The sequence below is a fragment of the Mixophyes fleayi genome, chromosome 4, assembly GCF_038048845.1.
Source record: "Mixophyes fleayi isolate aMixFle1 chromosome 4, aMixFle1.hap1, whole genome shotgun sequence".
In the NCBI taxonomy this organism is placed as follows: Eukaryota; Metazoa; Chordata; class Amphibia; order Anura; family Limnodynastidae; genus Mixophyes; species Mixophyes fleayi.
In genome coordinates, this window is record NC_134405.1 from 184,413,029 (window position 1) to 184,435,764 (window position 22,736).

Genomic DNA, 22,736 nt, shown 5'->3' on the forward strand with positions numbered 1-22,736 from the left:
GCAACTGTTGATTGAGCTAAATAAGTAAAGGGATCAGCTTTAGCTTCTTTAAGTGCCTTTATAGTACAAGATGTTCATAAAATCTTCTCTCTCCATAGTAATGGAATTGAAGGACACTTTCTAATTTAATTTAAGTACTTTTACTCCTGAGCCTGCATTCTGTACACTGCATTATAGAATAGCAACATATAAAGGTTTCAGAAACAGTGTAACAAAATTGACATCAATTGTATAAAATGTTGTCTTATTGTACTAAAAATGTGTGTGTGTAATATATATATATATATATATATATATATATATATATATATATATATATATATATATTCACATACATATATACACACACACACTATTTAGTCAAAGATATGATTTTACTGCATTGATTTAGTCACTGTAATCATCCATTGAGCAGGAACAATGCTTACGGTAAATGATCATTACAAGGGCTGTAAATTACACTACACTGCTCAATTTCAGCACCACGGACAGAAACAGTGATTACTTCAGTACATTCATGATATACTAGTCACAAAATATGTTTATGTAAATTGCATTGCCTCTGTACATTGCATGAGAATTTGTATGTGTATGTATATATAATATCCACTATGATCATTTGTGGGTTAGGTAGAATGGATACTCAGCACTTCCCACACAATATACTTGAATTGTATGTTGGACTTTTTAATGAAGAATTTATAGGTGCTGTTTCTATAATACTCCAAAAAGTACTTTACATTGTAGACATTCCAGAAACACTTTGAGTGCTTTTTTAAGTTATTTACAGATTGCACTTGTTTTCTCTTTTGTGTTCTTTGCAGGAAAACCTTCCCTATCCACATACAAATTAGATGGAGGAAGGACAACACAAGCTTTTTAGTGATTTTGTTTTTTGGAAAGGAGAATGAAATGGTAATTATGACAGTTTGTTTCCATCTTAAAACACATTTGGGGAAATTTATGAAAACTAGTGAACAATTGACATTTCCTTTAATTTTCCTAACTATACTACAAAAATCCCAATTAGAATCAGATTGGTTAATATTGGTTACAGAACATTTTTACATTCATACACAATTTTTATAAATGCACCCTAATGAATTTGGCAAATACTGATCCGATGTTTTAGAGTCACAAATATGGGCAATTTCAAATTTAAAACAAAAAGTAGCTGATATGTAAACAATGTATTCTATATTAACCACAACAAATGTAATACTTAAGCACATCAAAATGCACATTGTAATGTTTTTTTTTTATCAGTTAAGACAGAAGTAAAATGTTCCACAGTATATCTGTGACCATTATTACAGGAAAATCTAGGCGACCGCAGTAACAGTGATGATTTGTAACTTATCCCTCTCCGATTAGACAGCTATGTATAATATATAACGTGACATTTGAGCAACCACCATAACAGTGTCCAATCTCTTGCTTTATTTAAAGTGACATACTACAATGCATTACTTATCACTGTCACTCTACCGCTGATTTGGGCATTTTTAACTTAACTTGACTTTTACAATGAAATACAAATAACGCCTGGAAACAAAAGTACTATTCCCATTAGTAATATGGGTTACTTATATGAACGTCCTCCTTTCTGGATTGTGCATGTGTACATATTACTAAACATTTAAAGTTTCCATTTACTGCTGCACTCCCAGGTAGTTGTGGGATCTATTCCGGTTCACCACTTTTAAATGGCTGATATCACAGAGATTGTGACTTCTGATTGGTCCTTCCACTCACACTCCGTTCCGTTGCAGCAGCGCTCTGCCCTAGTTTTCGGTCAGAAAAACCAGAGAGCTCCATGAAAAACAGCTGCAGTCAATGGTACCCTGGTATGGTGAACTTATTACCCTATCTGGGGGTACTACTTTATTATAAAAACTACATTTGGTGAGACCACATATTCACAGCCAAGAATGTGGGTATCAAATGGAGTGGAAGGGCAATTGCCTCACATACTTCTTTTGCTTTTACAAATTAGGAGTGGTACTGACTAAAGGGTGCTGCAGTTAGTGATGCCATCAGTATATAATAGCTCTGATATTTACAGTGGATCATTTGGCCATATGGCTTAATTAACTATAAAAGTTTCAAGAGATAAAATATAGTGATGATTATTCTGTATGGGGACCTGGTTATTGGCTCATCATTTGTTTGTTACCGCTTCTATCATTAGCCAATTGTTTAAACAAATGGACTGGTACCATCACACCATTGGTCAGTCACTTTGACTTGTTCTCATAAGAAACGGTGATAACCTTTGCCTGTTACAGTCTACTATATTTCACTCAATGGACATTGTAACACCAATGCTTTCATGTTGAATGCTTTGTCAAAATATCAGATACATTCACCATTGAATGTATATGATATTTTAATTATGTGGCTTGTTTGTCTCATGTTTGCTATATGAGTGTCAAGGCTTCAGGGTCACATTGGCAGCAATTGGTCAACTAAATTAAATGTATGTTCAACCATAGAATATTTCACTTTTTTTTACGAATTGTTGCAAAGTTTTATGCCATAATAAAAATGATCTATTAAAACAATGTATGTGATAAATTAAAGCTAATTGAAAGTTGTCTAATTGTTGAGTCTTGCAGATGTGTCCATTAACACTTCTCTTTCTGCATATATTATATGACATTATGCTTCAAATGAAAACAAAGTATTTGGGAGTTTAACTTTAATCCTATAAAAAAAACCAAAAAACAAACCCATTATGCATCATGTATATTTACAGTGAATGTATTCCGCTATGGAACAATAATAATGCCTTTACCATCTACTGTAAATATAAAGCTATAAATATGAGTGACACTACTGAAACACATAAAGCTGTGATACAATATCATTCATGTTAAAGTCAAGAAAATGATATGAAAACAAAATGGTTCTTGATTAGCATGAGGAAATTGTAGTCTTTTTACAAGGGAAATTGTTCTATATTACTGTGCAATGACAAATGCAAATGTCTATATTGATCTGACAGTTGTAATATATTTGAGATTATTAAATATGCAGGATCTGAAGAAGATGAGGCTCCTGATTACACAGGCACAGACAGACACATACATAGACACACCATATTTCAGTAGCAGTTGTATTTTCATGACATCCATCATAAGTGCTTAAAGATGCAATATTACTTATTCTGCCAGTTACTTTCTTCATTATTATTTCCATAGGGCCGAGGGTGAATGGATATGCTAGTAGCTGGAGGTACACAGCACCTGAAGATGTATTTTCTCTGCTTGGCACAAATCATACATCCATACTTCCCAACATTTCAAATGGCCAAAGAGGGACATGTATATAGCATTATAAAAAAAAAGCAAACCAGCTATTGCATTTATAGAGATCTGCTTTAACTTCAACATTTTAATATAAGGCATGAAGAAGCATTGCCTACATGCACAGCTACAAACACCACAAAGCACTAAGACACACAATAATCACATAGTGGATGCGGTCATTCAGTTTGAAGGCCAGAGATAGAGTTTAGATCTAGTGGAAATGCTTCTCAATACATGTATATATATATATGAGACCCTAAACACATTTAAAAGCCTCCTCAAAATGGGACTTTGGGTGGTAGGAGTTTCCTTTATTTTATATACCTACACAGCAATCACTTTGTTTTTAGGCACATTTATTTTCCAGTTATTTTACATATTAACATTTAATACAAACTGAAGACACAGTCTATGACACTCCTTTCTGTGTTTAAATGCACAAGTTTTTTTTTAAAAAAAAACAATACTCGGAAGTCTTGCACATGAACACCCTCAAGCAAGATGAAACTTCAGCAGTTATGTCAACACAATATCATACTCTAAATAGCAATTCAGACTAGGTGGTAGATTTACTAGAACCTCTAAAAAAAAAAAAAAGATGGAGGTGTTGTCCATAGCAACCAATCAGATTCTAGCTACTATTTTCTAGAATGCACTTGCTAAATGATAGCTAAAATCTGATTGGTTGCTATGGGCAACACCTCCACTTTTCTTTTTTATTAAATATATTCATAGAAGTCAAAAATCACTGAGCAATATGTAATTTAACAAGAACAAATGTAGCATACAAGTCTGTGTTCGTTTAAGAAACCAGCTAGTGGTATGTCTAAATTAGTACTTCAGGCCAGCAGTTATTGCACTGGCTATTGGCTATGATATTGGTCATATGTGGTGACAGAATAATTGTATAAAAAAACAACGAATCAGTAAGACCTTAAGAATTTTAAATGTCAAAACATGCGAAATGTGTTAGTGCACAGTGCTAAACTTTAAATTATTTTGATAGATGAATGGCCCATTCATGTTTTTGAACTTGTTCCATTTTACAACTGTGGGATAAATGTATGAACGTGCGGGTTCTTCAACACCCGCGTGTTCAGCGTGTTCGGTGATTAAATTTCGAGCGGCGCTGCATTGTAAAGGGAAACAGCGCCGCTCGAAATTTAATCGCCGAACACGCTGAACACGCGGGTGTTGAAGAACCCGCACGTTCATACATTTACCCCTGTGTGTGTGTTGGACAGACTAGGTATAAAATATTGGTGAAATTAGGTATAATTGATTGCGATAGAAAACAGAGGTCTGTGATCACATTATTGTGTGCGTAACAGACCAAAGAGCAAATATTATGAGTGCATTGCTTTTACTATGTGTAGTGAAAGCAATGTAGCATGGAATGATAAAGACCCAATTAAATACTACAAGAACAGCTTAGAATATGATTCAATATTAAGCTTTACCACACTTTTTAAAGTGCAAGACTTACCCAAGTGTTGTCATGGTGACAATGGTGTACCAAAAGGCCGCTGGTATACTTGTGAATTTGCTGTTTAGAGAACCCTTCTCAGCATAAAACATTACGGTGGCAAAGATGATGATGGCCATGGTAAGGGAGAATAGCAGGAAGCCCAATTCTGAGGCACAGCTCTTAAGTGTATAGCCCAAGATCCGAAGACCCTGTGAGTGCCGGGAAAATTTAAAGATCCGAAACACACGGAACACCCTCAGAGTGACAAATGCGCCACTTACGTCCTCATTGTTTGGCATCACAAGACCAATATAATAGGGCATGATTGCCACCACATCGATGATACTCATTACACTTCGTACAAACCGATATCGACTGGGTGCAGCGATCAAGCGCAGCAAGTACTCCACAGTGAAGATCATGACACATGCTGTATCCAGACATAAAAAAGCCGTAGCATAACGCTCACCACAGGGCAACTCCTGCATGGAGCCTAGGCCTGTACCACATGGTACTGTCTCCAATACATTGGCAAATACAGAGATAGCAATGAAGAAGCCAGTTACATAGTAAAATACCAAGGCTAGAGTACTGGTGTGAGGGTTTTCAAATGCTCGCCACAACTTCTCACGAGCTGACATTGGTGGCAGCGGTCCCTCTGATTTGTTTTCATTGTCCGCATCATCCAGTAGCCTTTCTGCATTTTCCCTTCGTCTGTCTTTGTATTCCTCATAACAACAGTCACCAATAATCTCTGGGATAATACCAAAAAAAGCCAACTCTTCATCATATGCTGAAATACATTCATGCCGTGGGTAGTGAAGTCGACCTGTGCGATAAAAATTGAGAATGTTTCGGAAAATGTCCGGGTCCCTATCGAAGAAATATTCTCCAGTATCTTGATTAAAAAAAAAATCTCGTTCAGTGCTGCCAAGCAAAGTATCTGGGTAACGCTCTAATGTGTTTCGCCAAGTTTGAAAGCGGGTACCACTGACGTTTAACACAATCAAGGAGTCCTGGGACCTCTTTCTTTCACCCTGGGGTGGAGGAGGCATAGAACTTGAAGCCACTGGCATCCAGCCAATGGCAGCAGCTCGTGCAAAAGGCAGCCATGCTGCCACTCCTGCTGCCATGTTTACTATGGTTGCCTCTAATGACTTATTTGAGCCTTGTTAGAAATTCAACGGTTGGTGCAAGTCTATTATTTAAACTTGTTTTTCTTAGCAGTTGAAAAGTTTCACCAAGGAGGTGTAAATGTTGTCTGTTCACTGATGTTTCTCCAGGTCACAAACCCCCTCATGGGTCATGGGTCAAACAAGAGCAGTCTGTAGTGTTCAATACAGACAGAGCAAGGATGCCATGTGTTGCTGACTGTCCTAGCTGCACCTCTCAGAGCTATATCAGCAGCAGGGAGAAATCTGCTCTGTCTGCTTGCAATTTTCCATCACCTATCCGTTGTCTTTTAAGTCTGACAGTGGCAATCACATCACACATGCCTATGCCTTCTCTTTTACTATACGAGATCCATCCGTGTTTCATCCTTTTAACACAATTATAGTATTACTGAGTTCCCTAGAAAAATTCTGGAACCCCTCATTTTCCTGTAATGTTCTGTTAAAACCCTAGCATAACTTGGCCAGTTGCAAAAAAGGCTTACGAGCAGGAACTGCACCAATATATTCACATTGATGTTTTACGCAGAAGAGCTACGTACCTTTATGGGACTGAAGAAAGTGGTCAATTACATCAAGCCTTTGCAGATCAATCTTAACACATAAAAGATAAGTAAGCCAGTGTGAAATCCACAGCCTCGGAAAGCAATCCCCACTGAGCTGGACAGAGGTACAGCAACAAGTATAAGGAATCCACAGCAGCAGCTCTTTCCAGGAAGAGGCAGAGACGTACAACTGGGAACGTAGAGCTCCAGGGTTAAAGGCACTGTAACTTCAGGTTTGTTTTATTTCAGTTTGCTTAGCACATGTGAATCCATACACTAAGCATAAAATTTTCTTCCTGCTTCAAGTGGATGTAGAGAAATAAGCACAGTTAGGAGGGGTAAATACCTCTCCCCTCTCACTGTGTTTGAATCCATTTCACTAGCTCTCATAGTCGAGTGCAGGAGCCACTGTAGCCCCACCCCCACTGCCTGATATCCCTGTCTACTTGTCAGAGCAGCTGAGCCAGCTTCTGGCTGGCTGTGCACTGTGCTATTACGCTTTATCATGGAGTTGATAATTCATGTTGCTATTCATTTATCCAAGCTTCCAGGTGTGATATCTAGCGTACACAAAGAAGGGAAAGACAGGGCAGAAAAAGGGCACTCAGAATCTATAAGTGGAAAGGCAAATAATGAAATAAAACGTAGCCTTTATTATTGTCTGTAAAATATAGGGTGCTTCTTCTGATGAGAGAAAAAACTAGCGAAATATTAAAAGCCAAAACATACAAAGTGATTTAAAATTGCAGTTCAACTGCAAACACTCTGTGGTCCTGTCTAAATTATTGTAAAGTGTATAGGACAATTAATCTTCATATATATATATATAGTACAATCTAATACATCTGTCCACTAAATCATTTGTCGTTATATAATAAGGAGCTACTCATCCTTAGTATTTCAGATAATTCCAATATCTAGCTCTGAGGAATTATATTTCTTATATTCTTTGCGTTATAATAGAATTCAAGATAATTGGATTAACCCTTATAAAGAGTTTCAAATACTCCCCAGCCTGAATAATGAAGGTTTGGTTTCTCCGTTTACAACCTAATAGGTTAATAGGATTAGCAATCTAAACAGCAACAAACAGTCTGCCTGTCAGCTGTAGTGCACTATTATGCAGCACAGAGAGACGGCTCCTTAGTGATAATTAACCCTGAGATGCAAAGTTGTAATTCCTTTGTTCACCAAACTTTAGTCAGTGTGATTAATATTTCAAATAACAATAGGAATGTATTTATCAGCTATTATTTAAGCATGCATGGTACAGAAAGGCTGATTTACAATAGTAATCAGCTCTAAAGACACACGTAACTGTAGTTCCTCTGTCCGTAGGTTAAACTCTCCAGACAGTAAAAAGGGAGAAGCTGACTGCTGGTACCTGGACCTTATCCTGCTTCCCCCACAACATTCCTGTAATCCTGCCCCCTATGTCCCTACTGATTGGCTGACCCCTGCCCCCCAGTGGAGTTAACTCTTGCTATACTGGTACTTTCTTCTACCTGCCCCCCCAGCTATGTTACTATGTTACTATATTGAACAAAGACCATAATTTGGGAGAAATATTTTATTAAGCCTGCAAGACAAAATAATAGGATAGATCTGTGTTCTAAATTTGAAAATTGAGATATCATTGCAAAACTTATGAGTACTAACTGTATCTATCAGACTATATATTAAACCAATTGAAACTCTTTATAAGGATCATCATCATCATCAACATCATCATCAACATCATCATCAACATTTATATAGCGCCAGCAAATTCCATAGCGCTTTAATCCAATTATCTTGAATTCTATCATAACACAAAGAATATAAGAAATATAATTTCTCAGAGCTAGATATTTGAATTATCTGATATACTAAGGATGAGTAGCTCCTTATTATATATATTATATAACGACAAATGATTTAGTGGGCAAATGTATTAGATTGTACTATATATATGAAGATTAATTGTCCTATACACTTTACAATAATTTAGACAGGACCACAGAGTGTTTGCAGTTGAACTGCAATTTTAATTAACTTTGTATGATTTGGTTTTTAATATTTCGCTAGTTTTCTCTCATCAGGAGAAGCACACTATATTTTACAGACAATAATAAAGGTTACGTTTTATTTCATTATTTGCCTTTCCACTTATAGATTCTGAGTGCCCCTTTTCTGCCCTGTCTTTCCTCTTTCCCTTCTTTGTGTATGAGTATTTTTACAGTGTAAGGGTGCACCACTCAGTAGTTCCTCTATAATCAAGTACTCTGGGATATGAGGTGGTATATTCTTCCACTCATATAGGGATCTATAATTGATGATATACCTTGTGCGGTATGATCTCCTCCTTTCTGACTACGTGATATCTAGTGTGTCTGTTGAACAGGCACGGATTTACCGCTAGGCAACCTAGGCACCTGCCTAGGGCCTAGAGGCTCTTGGGGGGCCCAGCTGGGGGGTGCCGTGAGTCGGGGGAGGGGCTGTTGGGTGCCGCGAGTCGGGGGAGGGGCCACACGGGGCTAGTGTGGTGGTGGCTGGTCTCCTGCTCTGTGTCACATGGGACGTGCACCACATGACAGGTGCCGTCCCATTTGTGAAGGGGATGAAGACTCCAGTCCACAGCTCCTAGATGGAAAAAGGTAAGTTGGGGGGAGGGGGTAGGGTAGTATATTAATAGTGTGTGAGGGGCCACTGTCTGTGTGTATTATGTGTGTGAGGGGCCACTGCCTGTGTGTATTATGTGTGTGAGGGGCCACTGTTTGTGTGTATTATGTGTGTGTGAGGGGCCACTGTCTGTGTGTATTATGTGTGTGTGCAGGGCCATTGTCTGTGTGTATTATGTGTGTGTGAGGGGCCACTGCATGCGTGTATTGTGTGTGTGTGTGAGGGGCCACTGCGTGCGTGTATTATGTGTGTGTGTGTGAGGGGCCACTGCGTGTGCGTATTATGTGTGTGTGTGAGGGGCCACTGCGTGCGTGTATTATGTGTGTGTTTGAGTGGCCACTGCATGGGTGTATTATGTGTGTGAGGGGCCACTGCGTGCGTGTATTATGTGTGTGAGGGCCCACTGCGTGTGTGTATTATTTGTGTGTGTGAGGGGCCACTGTGTGCGTGTATTATGTGTGTGTGTGTGAGGGGCCACTGCGTGCGTGTATTATGTGTGTGTGTGAGGGGCCACTGCGTGCGTGTATTATGTGTGTGTGTGAGGGGCCACTGCGTGCGTGTATTATGTGTGTGTGTGAGGGGCCACTGCGTGCGTGTATTATGTGTGTGTGAGGGGCCACTGCATGCATGTATTATGTGTGTGAGGGGCCACTGTGTGCATGTATTATGTGTGTGAGGGGCCACTGCGTGCATGTATTATGTGTGTTAGGGGCCACTGCGTGCGTGTAATATGTGTGTGTGTGAGGGGCCACTGCGAGCGTGTATTATGTGTGTGAGGGGCCACTGCGAGCGTGTATTATGTGTGTGAGGGGCCACTGCATGCGTGTATTATGTGTGTGTGTGAGGGGCCACAGCGTGCGTGTATTATGTGTGTGTGAGGGGCCACTGTGTGCGTGTATTATGTGTGTGTGTGTGTGTGAGGGGCCACTGCATGTGTGTATTATGTGTGTGTGTGAGGGGCCACTGCATGCGTGTATTATGTGTGTGTGAGGGGCCACTGCATGCGTGTATTATGTGTGTGTGAGGGGCCACTGCATGCGTGTATTATCTACGTGTGAGGGGCCACTGTGTGTGTGTGTATTATGTGTGTGTGAGGGGCCACTGTGTGTGTGGGGGGCCACTGTGTGTGTGAAGGGGGGGGGGCCCAAACCGATATCTTGCCTAGGGCCCCATGAGGTGTAAATCCGGCTCTGCTGTTGAATGTCACCTTGTAAATCGACTCCTTATGATGCATTTATATATCCACATTAATGCTGTCCCCTACTTGTTGTGCCATCTAGGGTCAACCCCTTTTCAGGCCGGTCACCAATCACACTGAGATTTTAGGGAGCGTGTGATGAATGTTCACGGTGGCTGGGAGCTTCGTTTGGGATTATGCAGTATCCATGCAGCAGGAGAGATCGGTGAGGACATTTACAGAGACAGCATTTTTAACTATGTGACAGAATCTGTTATTGGTGCAGAGGACGAATTAACCCTTTATTAAAAGAAAAGTAGAGGGGAGCTGTATCATTGGTATGCTATATTCATGCCTTGTAGAGTATTGTCTCTCTAGAAGTCTACAGTGAAGTTCCAAGAAGTCAGTCCAATAAACATGCTACAAGTAAGGAAAAGAAGCTGATGTCAGACGCAGTCTCCATGATTTCTTTCTGCCTTAGCAGTTTAATGTGGATTGTGCCTCAAAACACAGATAGACAGCCGGTTAATAGTGTGAACACCTGTGTTCTGGATGGTGCACCGCTAGATGGCGCAATAAGGCAAATTACAATTTTACTACAGAAGCCACAGCCGTCCAACAATTGGGAAGCATTCCGCATCCGCAGCTGTGCTAACAACTGGTAACTTGGGGTACGAAAATAACAATATGACTGATATTCTACGCTTCTAGGCATGCGCTGCTTTTTGAAAATATAAATATTATACTGGGCATCTATTTTTGGCTGAATCATAAACATGGGAGGGAGGTTTGTAAGTGAATAATCACATTTAACCTGATAAATTGAATGTATTATAACATGGTGCCTGATTCATTAAGGATCTTAAATGAAGAGGATTCTTATTTCAGTCTCCTGGACATAACCATGTTACATTGCAAGGGGTGCAAATGAGTGTTCTGTTTTGCACATAAGTTAAATACTGACTGTTTTTTCATGTAGCACACAAATACTTCATCGCTTATTTGTACACTGAAATTTAAAGTTGATTGTGTGTGCTACATGAAAAAACAGTCAGTATTTAACATGTGCAAAACAGAACATTAATTTGCATCCCTTGCAATGTAACATGGTTTTGTCCAGGAGACAAAAATAAGAATCCTCTTCATTTAAGATCCTTAATGAATCAGGCCCATGACCACTATTTTGTGGAAATGCATACATTGGGCCTGATTCATGTTTGGACGTAACTTGCACGGAACTTGTGTGGAATTCTGATTCTATTCAAGTGCAAACGTATCTTCAGATACTTTTTGATTTGAATCATGGTGCAAATACAGTCTGCCTAAACATTACTTGCCGAATGTAGATGCACACAACAGACTGCAGTATACGCATCTGTGCAATATAAGGTCACATCAGAATGCATTAAAAAAAAATATATATATATTGCAAAATAAGTGAACAGTATATTCATTAATAAAAATATGGATTGTATAACAAAGGTTTTTTGTAATTTTTTTTACATTAACTACATCAATCAAAATGCTTTTATTGCGTATTGCACATACAATGCTCTTTTAAAGTCTATCTAACTTGCATCATACACATTTTATGTGCTACCTAGAGGCACGTATACGTGTAGTTTTTTTTAACAAAGACTATGCCATATCAGTTATCACTATCAGTTGGCCCGTACACCTGTCCTGTAGCTAGTGCAAGTGAGACGGCTGAAACCAAGCGTACGTAGGAGAAACTCGAGACTTGAATCGTCTGCATCTGCGTCGGAACGCCCTCTGCGCACCCTTATTGTACATGGCCTATATGAGGCAGCCCCCTCTCTCCCCATTCCGCCTCTCACGCCTTAGGCAGTCGTAAGTGTTATTTGCACATTAATAACATGCAATTACATTCATTAGCATAAATCTACAGTATGCTCCATTGCCAGCATACAGCATACTCGATTACCTAGTATATATTATACCCCATTGCCCAGTTTACAGTATGCTCCATTGCCAGTATTTAGAATGTCCCATTTCCCAGCATACTCGATTACCTAATATATAGTATAGCCCATTGCCCAGTATACAGTATGCGCCATTGGCAGTATTTAGTATGTCTCATTACCCAGTATACAACATACTCAATTACCTAGTATATAGTATACCCCATTACCCAGTTTATCATTATTATTATTATTTATTTATAAGGCGCCACAGATCCCATAGCGCCGGATACAGAAGCAAGTAACAAATAGATGAGCTAATACATGTCAGCAGCACAGATGAGTGTGAATAATGCTATGGGAACTCAGACAGAGTGCAGCAAAAGACATTACAGGATGTACAAGGGAGAGGAGACAGACATTATTATTATTATTATTATTAATATTTATTTATAAGGCGCCACAAGGCATCCGCAGCGCCGTACAGAGACAAACAAAATTACAATACAATGGGAGACAGCACAGTACAGTAAACACAGCAACTCAGTAAGCTCAATGCACAGCTAGAGAGGGCGGGGAAGGGGGAGGGAGGATCCGCAAACGACGGGGCCCAAGAAGGAGGGCGCGGAAGACAGGGAGACCCCCAGGGGGGAGGAGGGAGCGAGAGTGGACGTGGGGTGGAGGACCCTCGAGGAGGAGGGCTAAGTAGCTGGAGAGCAGAGTTAGAAGTGGTGGAAACAGGAGGAGAGATGGCCCTGCTCAGAGGAGCGTACAATCTAAGGGGAGGGGTGGACAGACAGAGAGACGCAGGGGAGAGAGGGAGAGTAGGGGGACGGAGGCAGAAGATAAGGTAGGAAGTTAAGTGGGAGACAGAAAGGCTTTAAGAAAAAGGTGGGTTTTTAGGGCCCGTTTGAAACTGGACAGATTAGGGGAAGTTCTGATGGAGGGAGGGAGCTTGTTCCAGTGGAGGGGGGCAGCGCGGGCGACATGGGACAATAGAGAGGACCCTGCCCCGCGAAGGCTTACATTGCTGACCATTCTTATTCTGAACTCCCTATGTACTGAACCCGGCTTGCTGACCATTCTAATTCTGAACTCCCTGTGTATTGAACCCGGCTTGTTGACTATTCACTCCTGCGCTTCTGACCCCGGACCCGGCTACGCTTGATTACGATATTGGATTTTCCCTGTGGCATATCCTGATTCTCTCGGTTCTGACCCAGCCTGCCTGACACCGTTTCCATCTTACTGCTTCACTGGTTGCTCCCCCTGAGGACCGCGACCTGCGTGTCTCCTGCAGCTAAGACCATACTCCCTTGCGGAGGTTCCTGGTGACTCTTTGGTGTGTAGTGCCAAGACCAGTAAGCAAATTACTCAAGTTGTGACAGCCACAGTATTCCGTATGGATTGAAGGTCAGAAGTGCGAAAGTGAGGAAGACCAGTGAGAAAGAGGTTGCAATAGTCGAGATGAGAAATGATGAGTGAATGGACCAGGATTTTGGTTGCTTCCTGAGAAAGGAATGTACGGATTTCGTAAAGTTATGGAAGCAGAAGAGTCAGGATTTGGTGAGGAACTGAATATGTGGGGTAAAGCTGAGGGCTGTATCAAGGGTTCAAGGCAGCGGAGCTTGTTTGATGGAAGAAAGTGTTGTTGTCAACCAAGAGGGAGATATTAGGAGGGATAGCAATATTGGCAGGAGGAAAGATGACGAGCTCGGATTTGGAGATGTTGAGTTTCAGGAAGCTCTGTGACATCAAGGTAGTTACAGCAGAGAGACAGATAGATACCTGGGTTAGGACAGCGGGAGAGAGGTCAGGGGAGGAAAGATAGATTTGCGTGTCATCAGCATAGAGGTGGTATTGGAGGCCAAATGATTGAATGAGTTTACCAAGAGAGGTGGTGTAGCGAGAGAAGAGCAGAGGGCCAAGGACAGAGCCTTGTGAGACTCCAATAGAAAGGGGAAGAGAGGGGGTGGTTTGCAAAAATGGCAACAGGAGTCAACATGCATAAACACAGCTAGTGCTGTATATGGGCCTCAATTCTAACAATATGCAATACTTGTGGGTATTTACAATTCACCTTAGTGCTAGGCAAGTCTGGGTACACGAATGTTTTATTTTTTCAAGCACTTTTCCATTTGTGTAAATTTCAGCAGCGTACTAGCAATCTTCCCAGATGGCCAAACTGGAGGGTAGTAACTGGAGCACTGGGTAATTTAGGAATACCTGTTGGACCCTGAATTTGACCCTCAGACAGAGGACATATCCAGAGTTTTCTATGGGGTTTAATTTAGAATTCTATGTTCACCTTGGCACTTGGCAGGTTAGCCAGACTTTAACATACTGTAATGAAACAATTGTATAATTAAGAAAAGCTGAACAAAATGTATGCAATTTAAAATTTAGAATCATGTAATATAAAGGATTCGTTTTTTTTGTAAGCAGAAAACTGGGATGACCATACAAGATGACAATCAATCAGTCCATAGAGGCCACATTGTGCTCTTAAGTCCAATTTCAGAATCCACTAGACATGAGAAAGACAGTTCTATAAGCCATTGCTACAACATAATAGATGGTAAAATATACTTCTGTAAATGATAAGGATATTAGCAGCAACAAGGAAGAACTCAAAGATAACTTCTAATATCTAGAATATTTTACTGTAGGGGGTACATACATTGTATTGTTGTAGAAGGCAGATATGTTGGACCACGAATATTGTGTAGCCTTTACTGTTACTATTGGCAAATCAAAAGACCCAGGTTGATGCTAAAGGTTTTGTTATTGTAAATGGTGTTGCACAATGCTGTTATGGGACCCTGCAGTGAAGTGAATGGTGGGCTGATAATCCTTCCCACTAAGGCTGCCGCTAACAAATAGGAATCTTCTCCAGCATTTTTTTGAAGCTGACTTGGCAGGGATTTTCATGTCATTGATTTCACCTGATCAATAAGAAAAGGAAAACTCCTGTTTAAACCTGTTGGGCTGGCTTATTCAGCTACTTCCACCTTCTAAGGGAAAATGCATGCCCAGGAAGGTTTTTTTATGCAAACTCAACAAAAAAAGCTGAAAAAAAACAACAGCTGTTTTTGATATAGTTATGCTAAAAAGTTTAATATTTAATTTTAAATATATTCATTTATTACATCCACTGTTATAGGGCCTGATTCATTAAGGCATGCAAATGCCGATACATGCCAAATTCTTTTCATTGCACATGTCCAGAAACTAACCATACGCCAGAGAACGTCCAATTAATCTTTGAGCACAAACCAACATTACTACAGCCTACGATTTCGGGGGCGGAGCAGAGAGGTTTATTCCAGTGACTTTATATTTAGCGTTTATAATGAAGTTTTAGTCTTCTGACAGGGCTAGAATTTTGTTTATATTTTATTTATATTATTTGTATTCTGTGCTGCTTGGTTTGCTATCTTTAGCTACTTGTTAATTATAAAGCCATATGAACCTGGGTGTGGAAGTGGTCTGGGGTGTAAGAAAGCATTTGTGGGCCACACAACAACATTTTGGAAGGACCCCCATGTACCATCCAAGGGTGGAAAAAAACAGATGTGCTTTGGCAAGTGAGACAGACCCCCAGCTGTGCACCACAACGGAATACTGGTGAGCTACAGCAAAGAAGTTGATCTTCCATGTAATTTATCAAATGACAGATGGGCAGAGATCATGTGACATCTGTATATTTTGCTAATACCATTCATTGTACACCTCCCAACATTTTAATTGGATAGTCAGGACAGTCCAAAGTTACAACGAGGCAACAAAAGTGGCATATGGTCATGCCACCCAGGGCATGCCTGGCTCTTCTAAACCATCAGGCCACTACTAAACCTCATCTTATAAAAACACCCCTGTGTCTGTCCGATGCAACAGCAAAACCTGACTTGACACAGACTGGTGTCTGACTTTCAGCTGAACCCAGAAGTGTACACCTGAGAACTTGGATGTACGCCAGAAAGCATATTGCTTAGTGATGAGGGAAGGTTGTAATATGCAGAGGAACACATTAAAACGTTGATGAAAGCTGATGCAGTCTTGTTTGGATTAAGACAAATAGGTCACTTCTGTTATTGCTGAATGAATCAAAATAACAATTTTTATTTTATATTGAAGTATTTCTTCACAGAATAAAATAAAATATTTATATTTCTTTAAATTCTATTGCTTATAACTTGAGCTATTTTGTAACTGATATAATTTCAACCAATAAAAGTTTATATCCTGCATTCTGTTGGGGGCAAAAAGAAGTCCCATCAACTGCTATGTGAGGTGGCGACATAAGTATCATCATCATCATCTCCATTTATTTATATAGCGCCACTGATTCCGCAGCGCTGTACAGAGAACTCATTCACATCAGTCCCTGCCCCATTGGAGCTTACAGTCTAAATTCCCTAACATACACACAGACACAGACAGACAGAGAGAGAGAGAGACTAGGGTCAATTTTGATAGCAGCCAATTAACCTACCAGTATGTTTTTGAAGTGTGGGAGGAAACCGGAGCACCCGGAGGAAACCCACGCAAACACGAGGAGAACATACAAACTCCACACAGGTAAGACCATGGTCTGGAATTGAACTCATGACCCCAGCGCTGTGAGGCAGAAGTGCTAACCGCTTAACTACATTTCAATATATGTATTGCAAGTTAGTAATAGGGTTTGGCAGCTATTGAGGATAGACTAGATATAAACTGTGTACTGCAAATGAATATTAGCTTAACTCATATGCAAGTGAAGGCAAACGGAGCATGAGGCACATATTTAAAATGAACACTAAAATGTCTCTAGCTCTCAATGATTTGATATTAAAAAGGTTCACAATAGAAACATTGTTGAGATGTCATAAAACTTAGTAGCATTTTTTTGTACAAAATAAATAAATAAATGCAGCAGCTGCTACAGAGCCCAGGAGCTTAGACGTCCCCCAGCTGCTGTGGCCAGTTAGCTGCCACCTATGCTGCTCTGGGCACTGCTCTCCTCTGCCATATAGCACAGTGTCTACTGTCAACAGAGAGCTTGATGATATTTCTTCTATTGAAGAAGTGGAGGATAACAGCTGCTGCTTTTGCTTAACTTTTGACAACCTCTGCTCTTTCCCCTTTGACTCCTGCTGCAGGGTAGTGCACCAAGGAGAATGTGTTTCTGAGCTTGGCACACTCAGATAATGGTGGGTCACTACTGGTGCAGTCAAATATATATATAGGGAGATTCAGCAAATGGCGCTAGATAGTGTCACGTCAGAGAAATAAATAATAGCATAATGCAGTCACCACAGTTCAGTCCAAGTATCTGTAGCAATCTTTTATCTTCACTGTTCCATGGGTGCAGAAAACCGCTCCATATAAAAAATAAGAGAGAGATAGTACATAGTGAAGTATATTCTATACTAGAGCTCAATACCCCGTGAGAAGATGGCCCCTTGACAAGATACCCAACATCTGTGATGAAATATTGAGAAATCTCCTCGCCCCCCAATGGTATTATGCTTACATCTGAATAGATGAAAATCAATTTCAAATATGTGTGGGTAAATCCTTCATACCACAGACACCCAGTAATGGTGAGCGAATATTGAGGAAACGTGTCAGCCCCTAATGGTAATATGCTTACATCTAAACAGATGACAATCAGCTTCACACATAAGGCTTTTTTTCCCCTCCTCCTGGCTCCTTTTAAACTGTGTTACAATTTATTACAATGCCTTAAAAACATAATATATCCCCTGTAGGTAGCATTCAGTGTAACCTAAATTCCTACCAGATCAATCCATAGACAAGCGTATATCAGACACTGGGTTTAAAGATGATTCCAAGTTCCCAACATGTCAAAAAAAGTCCTCCACAGGATACTCAGTAGTAGATAGTACAATGAATGCTCCTTTAGTCACCAATGCATTTCGATCTTACAAGTGGGATCTTTAACAAGGTACAGGATGTATCCCCTCCATACTTATATTTATAGTGGTGATTAACCAAACAAATACAGTACAGTAAAGTGAGACCGCAAAGATGGTAGAGGTATTTTCATCTGTGGATGGACGTAAATTTGAAATACAGGAATTTATTACATGCAACTCGAAGGACATTGTGTGTGTGTTAGCATGTAATTGCGGTAAACAATATGTGGGAAAAAAACACTCAAGCATTAAAAGTTTGTATTGGTGAAGACACCAGTAAACAATCCCACTTTGTTTACACCTCCTTATGACCCTAATGCTAACTAGACACAATAGTCTCCTAACTGGACACCGGCCAGGGGCGGATCCAGAACTTAATTGTACCGGGGGCGATTTAGCCCGACCCCTTTTTGCCACCTAAGGCTGCCGACGGCTGTACACTATGTGCTGTTCCGTTTGGCAGAGAGAGTTAAGGAGAGTGTGCTGCCCGGCTGCTCTGATTGTGTCAATCAGAGCAGTCTGGCAGGACTTTCCCCCTAGCTCTCTCTTCCGAACGGACCTGCACATAATGTGCAGCCGCCGGCAGCAAGTCCAATCGCCCCCCCCCCCCCCCCACCTGGATCCACCACTGACACCGGCCAGCTTTTCTAGCATTGGTCACCCCTAACAATTAAATGGGCAGGCATAAATAAACAAGTCTCCTCCCTTTTGTCTAATTACTTCATTATACCCCCTGTGTGTGTGTGTGTGTGCAGGCTAGGAGTTTGACTCTGTAAGGATTTAACCCTGTATGCATGTCACACATTGCACCAGCTAACCTCCATTTTGGTCACTGTTCTTACGTGTTTCCCTTGGTTCTCACTCCCTGCATTCACTTGCTGGTCTGAACTCCACATTGGTATCCTGTGTTACCTGTTCCACGATCAAGACCTGCAGGGGCGCACGGAGGATTGTCGGGGGGGGGGGTTTCTCCCCGCCGACCCAAAAAAAAAACAACAAAAAAAACCCAGAGAAAGCTGCTGCGCATGCTCCGTTTCGCCAGCGCTGTCCTATACAGCAGCCGCGGCGCTGTCTAAGAAGCGTCTGCAGCGGTGCTGTATACAATACAGCACCGCCACGGACGCTTTTTTGACAGCGCCGCGGCTGCTGTATAGGACAGTGGCCACTTAGTTAGCGCAGGGGGGGGTTTCTAGAGACTCAGAAACCCCCCCTGCGTGCGCCACTGACCTGTGGTATTATTGCAAGAACTTCGTACCTCATTATCGGTCCTGTCCTCAAGTTATTTGCTTTCCAGGGATCTCAGTGCATCAGTTCTCTTTAATTCACCACCTCTCCGTTGCTATCCTGTGTTACCTGTTCCATGATCAAGACCTGCGGTATTGTTGCAGGAACCTCGTGCCTCGTAATCAGTCCTGTTCTTAGCTATTCGCTTTCTAAAGAGCTTGATGCTTTGGTTCACTGCCATTCACCTGAACCTCTGCATTTATTGTCCAGCAGGCCTGCTCTAATCCCCCTTAGAGGACCGCGACCTGCAGCTTGAGAGTAGTCCATATTCCCTTGCGGGGATCCCTGGTGAATACCTCTCTACCGTTAGACGCCGCACCTCTCTGGGGTTAAGTCTATCTAGAGCGGGGCTTCAAGACCTATTCCAAATTCAGGCTCTGTGACACTGCAGCCTTCCCCTGCAGATTCCCCGGGACCTCACCTGTCCCTATGCAGGAAAGGTGTGACAAAAAGGCCTCTTTGCCACAATAGTTATGGGCAATCATTTTAGCAGCCATAATTGAAATAAACTTTAAAAATAATCTAAAATACTGTATTATCTGCAAACCAAAATGATGTTGTCCTGTAATGATTGCACTAAAGTAACCTGGCGGCATATTTACTAAACTGTGGGTTTCAAAAAGTGGAGATGTTGCCTATAACAACTAATCAGATTATAGCTGTCATTTTGTAGAATGTACTAAATAAATGATAACTAGAATCTGATTGGTTGCTATAGGCAACATCTCCACTTTTTCACACCCGCAGTTTAGTATATATACTCCCATCTCATATCCTATACCCTGCAGATATTATTTTAAAATTCTGCATCACCTGTACCATGCAGGGTCAAATGACTCATTCAGGCACTAGTGTATAAGTTGACAGGAAGTATAGCATGTCCTCTGTGTCTTACCTTGAATGTTACTGGCGACATTAAGCTCAACAAAAATTATTTCCATTGATTTATGCATCTTCCTTTTAATATATTTCTTACGATGGTTTTATTTTGACACCTATAGGATACATTTTCCATTTTATCTTCCCAAAATGAAATCATCGTCTGTTATAAATTAAACAGAAGGCTCCCAGTATGACTTTTGTACCAGTAAAACCCAGTTACGATTATCACTTGAGAAGAGATGTAGGAAAATATCTCCATGGCTACTAAATTAACCATTATTTTTTTTTATTCATAAGTGACTAACGCTATGTCTTGTACAGTTCCTGTATTGCTTAAGAATAAATCCTTTACCATTATAAATCTGAAATTGATATGATTGGTAAGTGGGTGAGGATAGACCTTGTATCTCCATAGCAACATACAGTATTCGTACAAATTAAGTCTTCAGGGGTATCAAGGAGTACAGTCCATCATTTTTCCTTCTAACATAGAGATACTAACTCACGTTCTTCATTTTTGCTCCTCGTTTTCAGTATAATTATATATTTCAGAAAGCTTGTAGAATGAAAATCTATTCATTTTAAAGTTAGCGGATCTAAAAGTTCAGGCTGGATAATTCTGTTCAACATGTAGAACACATTTCTGAAAATTATTATTTAAGAAACATTACTGCAAATGCAGAGGATTTTTAAAGTACATTTTATTATGCTATGCTCTTTAGTTGCTACTGCAAAGTTGCAATAAAAAAAGAAAAGTAAGTAGACTTGCCGGAGAATATACTTCAGAATCTGATAGGTGTCAGGGTCATGACTGCTGATTGTTTTCCATTGTTATGATTGTTACAGATGTAAGACCAAGGAGAGAAAATATCCAAAGAGATATAATGATGTAGTTTGAAATTCAAAGAAAAGAAAGTTTGAGATAAAAGAAAATATAAGTTGTGATACTAAAGGAGTTGTGTATTTAATATAATACACTTGTGGTCTATAGCAGTGTTGGCTAACCTCTGACACTCCAGGTGTTGTGAAACTACAAGTCCCAGCATACCCTTCCAGTAATAAGCTGCAATATATTGGCAAAGCATGCTGGGACTTGTAGTTTCACAACACCTGGAGTGTCACAGGTTAGCCAACACTGGTCTATAGTATGCAGGACAGACTCAGAAAAATATTAAAACAAGGTTTTATGAACAAAAATGTGACGTTACGCGCAGTTGTGCAACTGCGCATGTGTCAGGATTGAAGAAAAACTACATCTCCCAGCAAGTTCCACTGCTGTTGGGAAGATACCAGAGGAGGAGTTAAGTCAGCCCAGTGTATATGCCTCATCAAAGGGAGAAAAAAAGGCGCTATAACTGGGCGTAGTCACATTCTGTGAGGAGAGATATGAGAGAGAAAGGTGAGATGAGAAAGAAGCTGATGGAGGAAGGCACTGAGCTTGTGAGAGGAGAGAAAACAGAGCTGAAGCAGATAGAGAGAGAGAGCAACAAAGTAGTAAAAGACACTGTGAAGAGAGAGAGTACAGAAGTCTGAACTTGTCTTTTGGAATTGAGTAGATAACTGCAGCCATTGAAGGAGAGTTCAAACAAAGAGCTTTTGGTGTGTAGATATTCCAGATAAGTATAGCTGGGAATATTTCTTATTTGCTAGTGGACTGGGATACTACTCTTAGGGCTAGATTTACTAAGCTGCGGGTTTGAAAAAGTGGGGATGTTGCCTATAGCAATCAATCAGATTCTAGCTTTCATTTATTCAGTACCTTCTACAAAATGACAGTTAGAATCTGATTGGTTGCCATAGGCAACATCCCCACTTTTTCAAACCCGCAGCTTAGTAAATCTAGCCCTTAGAGTTAGGAGTATAGGGATAGTGTGGGGAGTCCAGAATATGTGGATTTGTGTTATGACCTTTTACAATTCTGCGATAATAATAATAATAATAATAATAATAATAATAATAATAATAATAATAATTAAGCCTTTATGGCAGGAGTGGCAATGGTGGTTGGTTAAGAAGCCACAAGTTATTAAGTGGAATACATTAGTGGCTTTGCAGTGGTCCTTCTTGGTAAAAGTGCATATATACACAATATACACACACATATTGATACAAGACAGCTAGTGTGCTGCTTAGAGTCATCTTCTTAGCTTGTTGCACCTTGATTTTACAGGCAGATTACAGACAGCACTTTGAAACTGATCAGGACCTCAGTACCGTGGAACTCATGGACCACTTACTATAGGTATTGAAACACTTGGGTAGGTTTCATACAGGCAAAAGTTTTGTGGCCTCCAGGAATGCCCTTCTGCTCAAAACTGGAAAAAAACAGTGGGACCCAGGTACCCATCTACTGTTTGGAGAAGTCTGGCCAGAAGTGGTCTTCATGGAAG

At 40.5% G+C, this 22,736-nt stretch overlaps 1 protein-coding gene across 2 annotated transcripts in view; it reads right to left on the reverse strand.

The window, feature by feature from the left end:
* The window catches only part of KCND2 (potassium voltage-gated channel subfamily D member 2), a 375,371-nt gene extending 368,505 nt beyond the window's left edge, over nt 1-6,866 (reverse strand). For both annotated transcript variants that reach the window (XM_075208964.1, XM_075208963.1), the window contains exon 1: nt 4,798-6,866. In XM_075208964.1, coding sequence (XP_075065065.1) covers nt 4,798-5,912 — 1,115 coding nt within the window. In that variant the 5' untranslated portion in view covers nt 5,913-6,866. The remainder of the gene's footprint in view (nt 1-4,797) is intronic.
* Nucleotides 6,867-22,736: the final 15,870 nt, after the last annotated feature.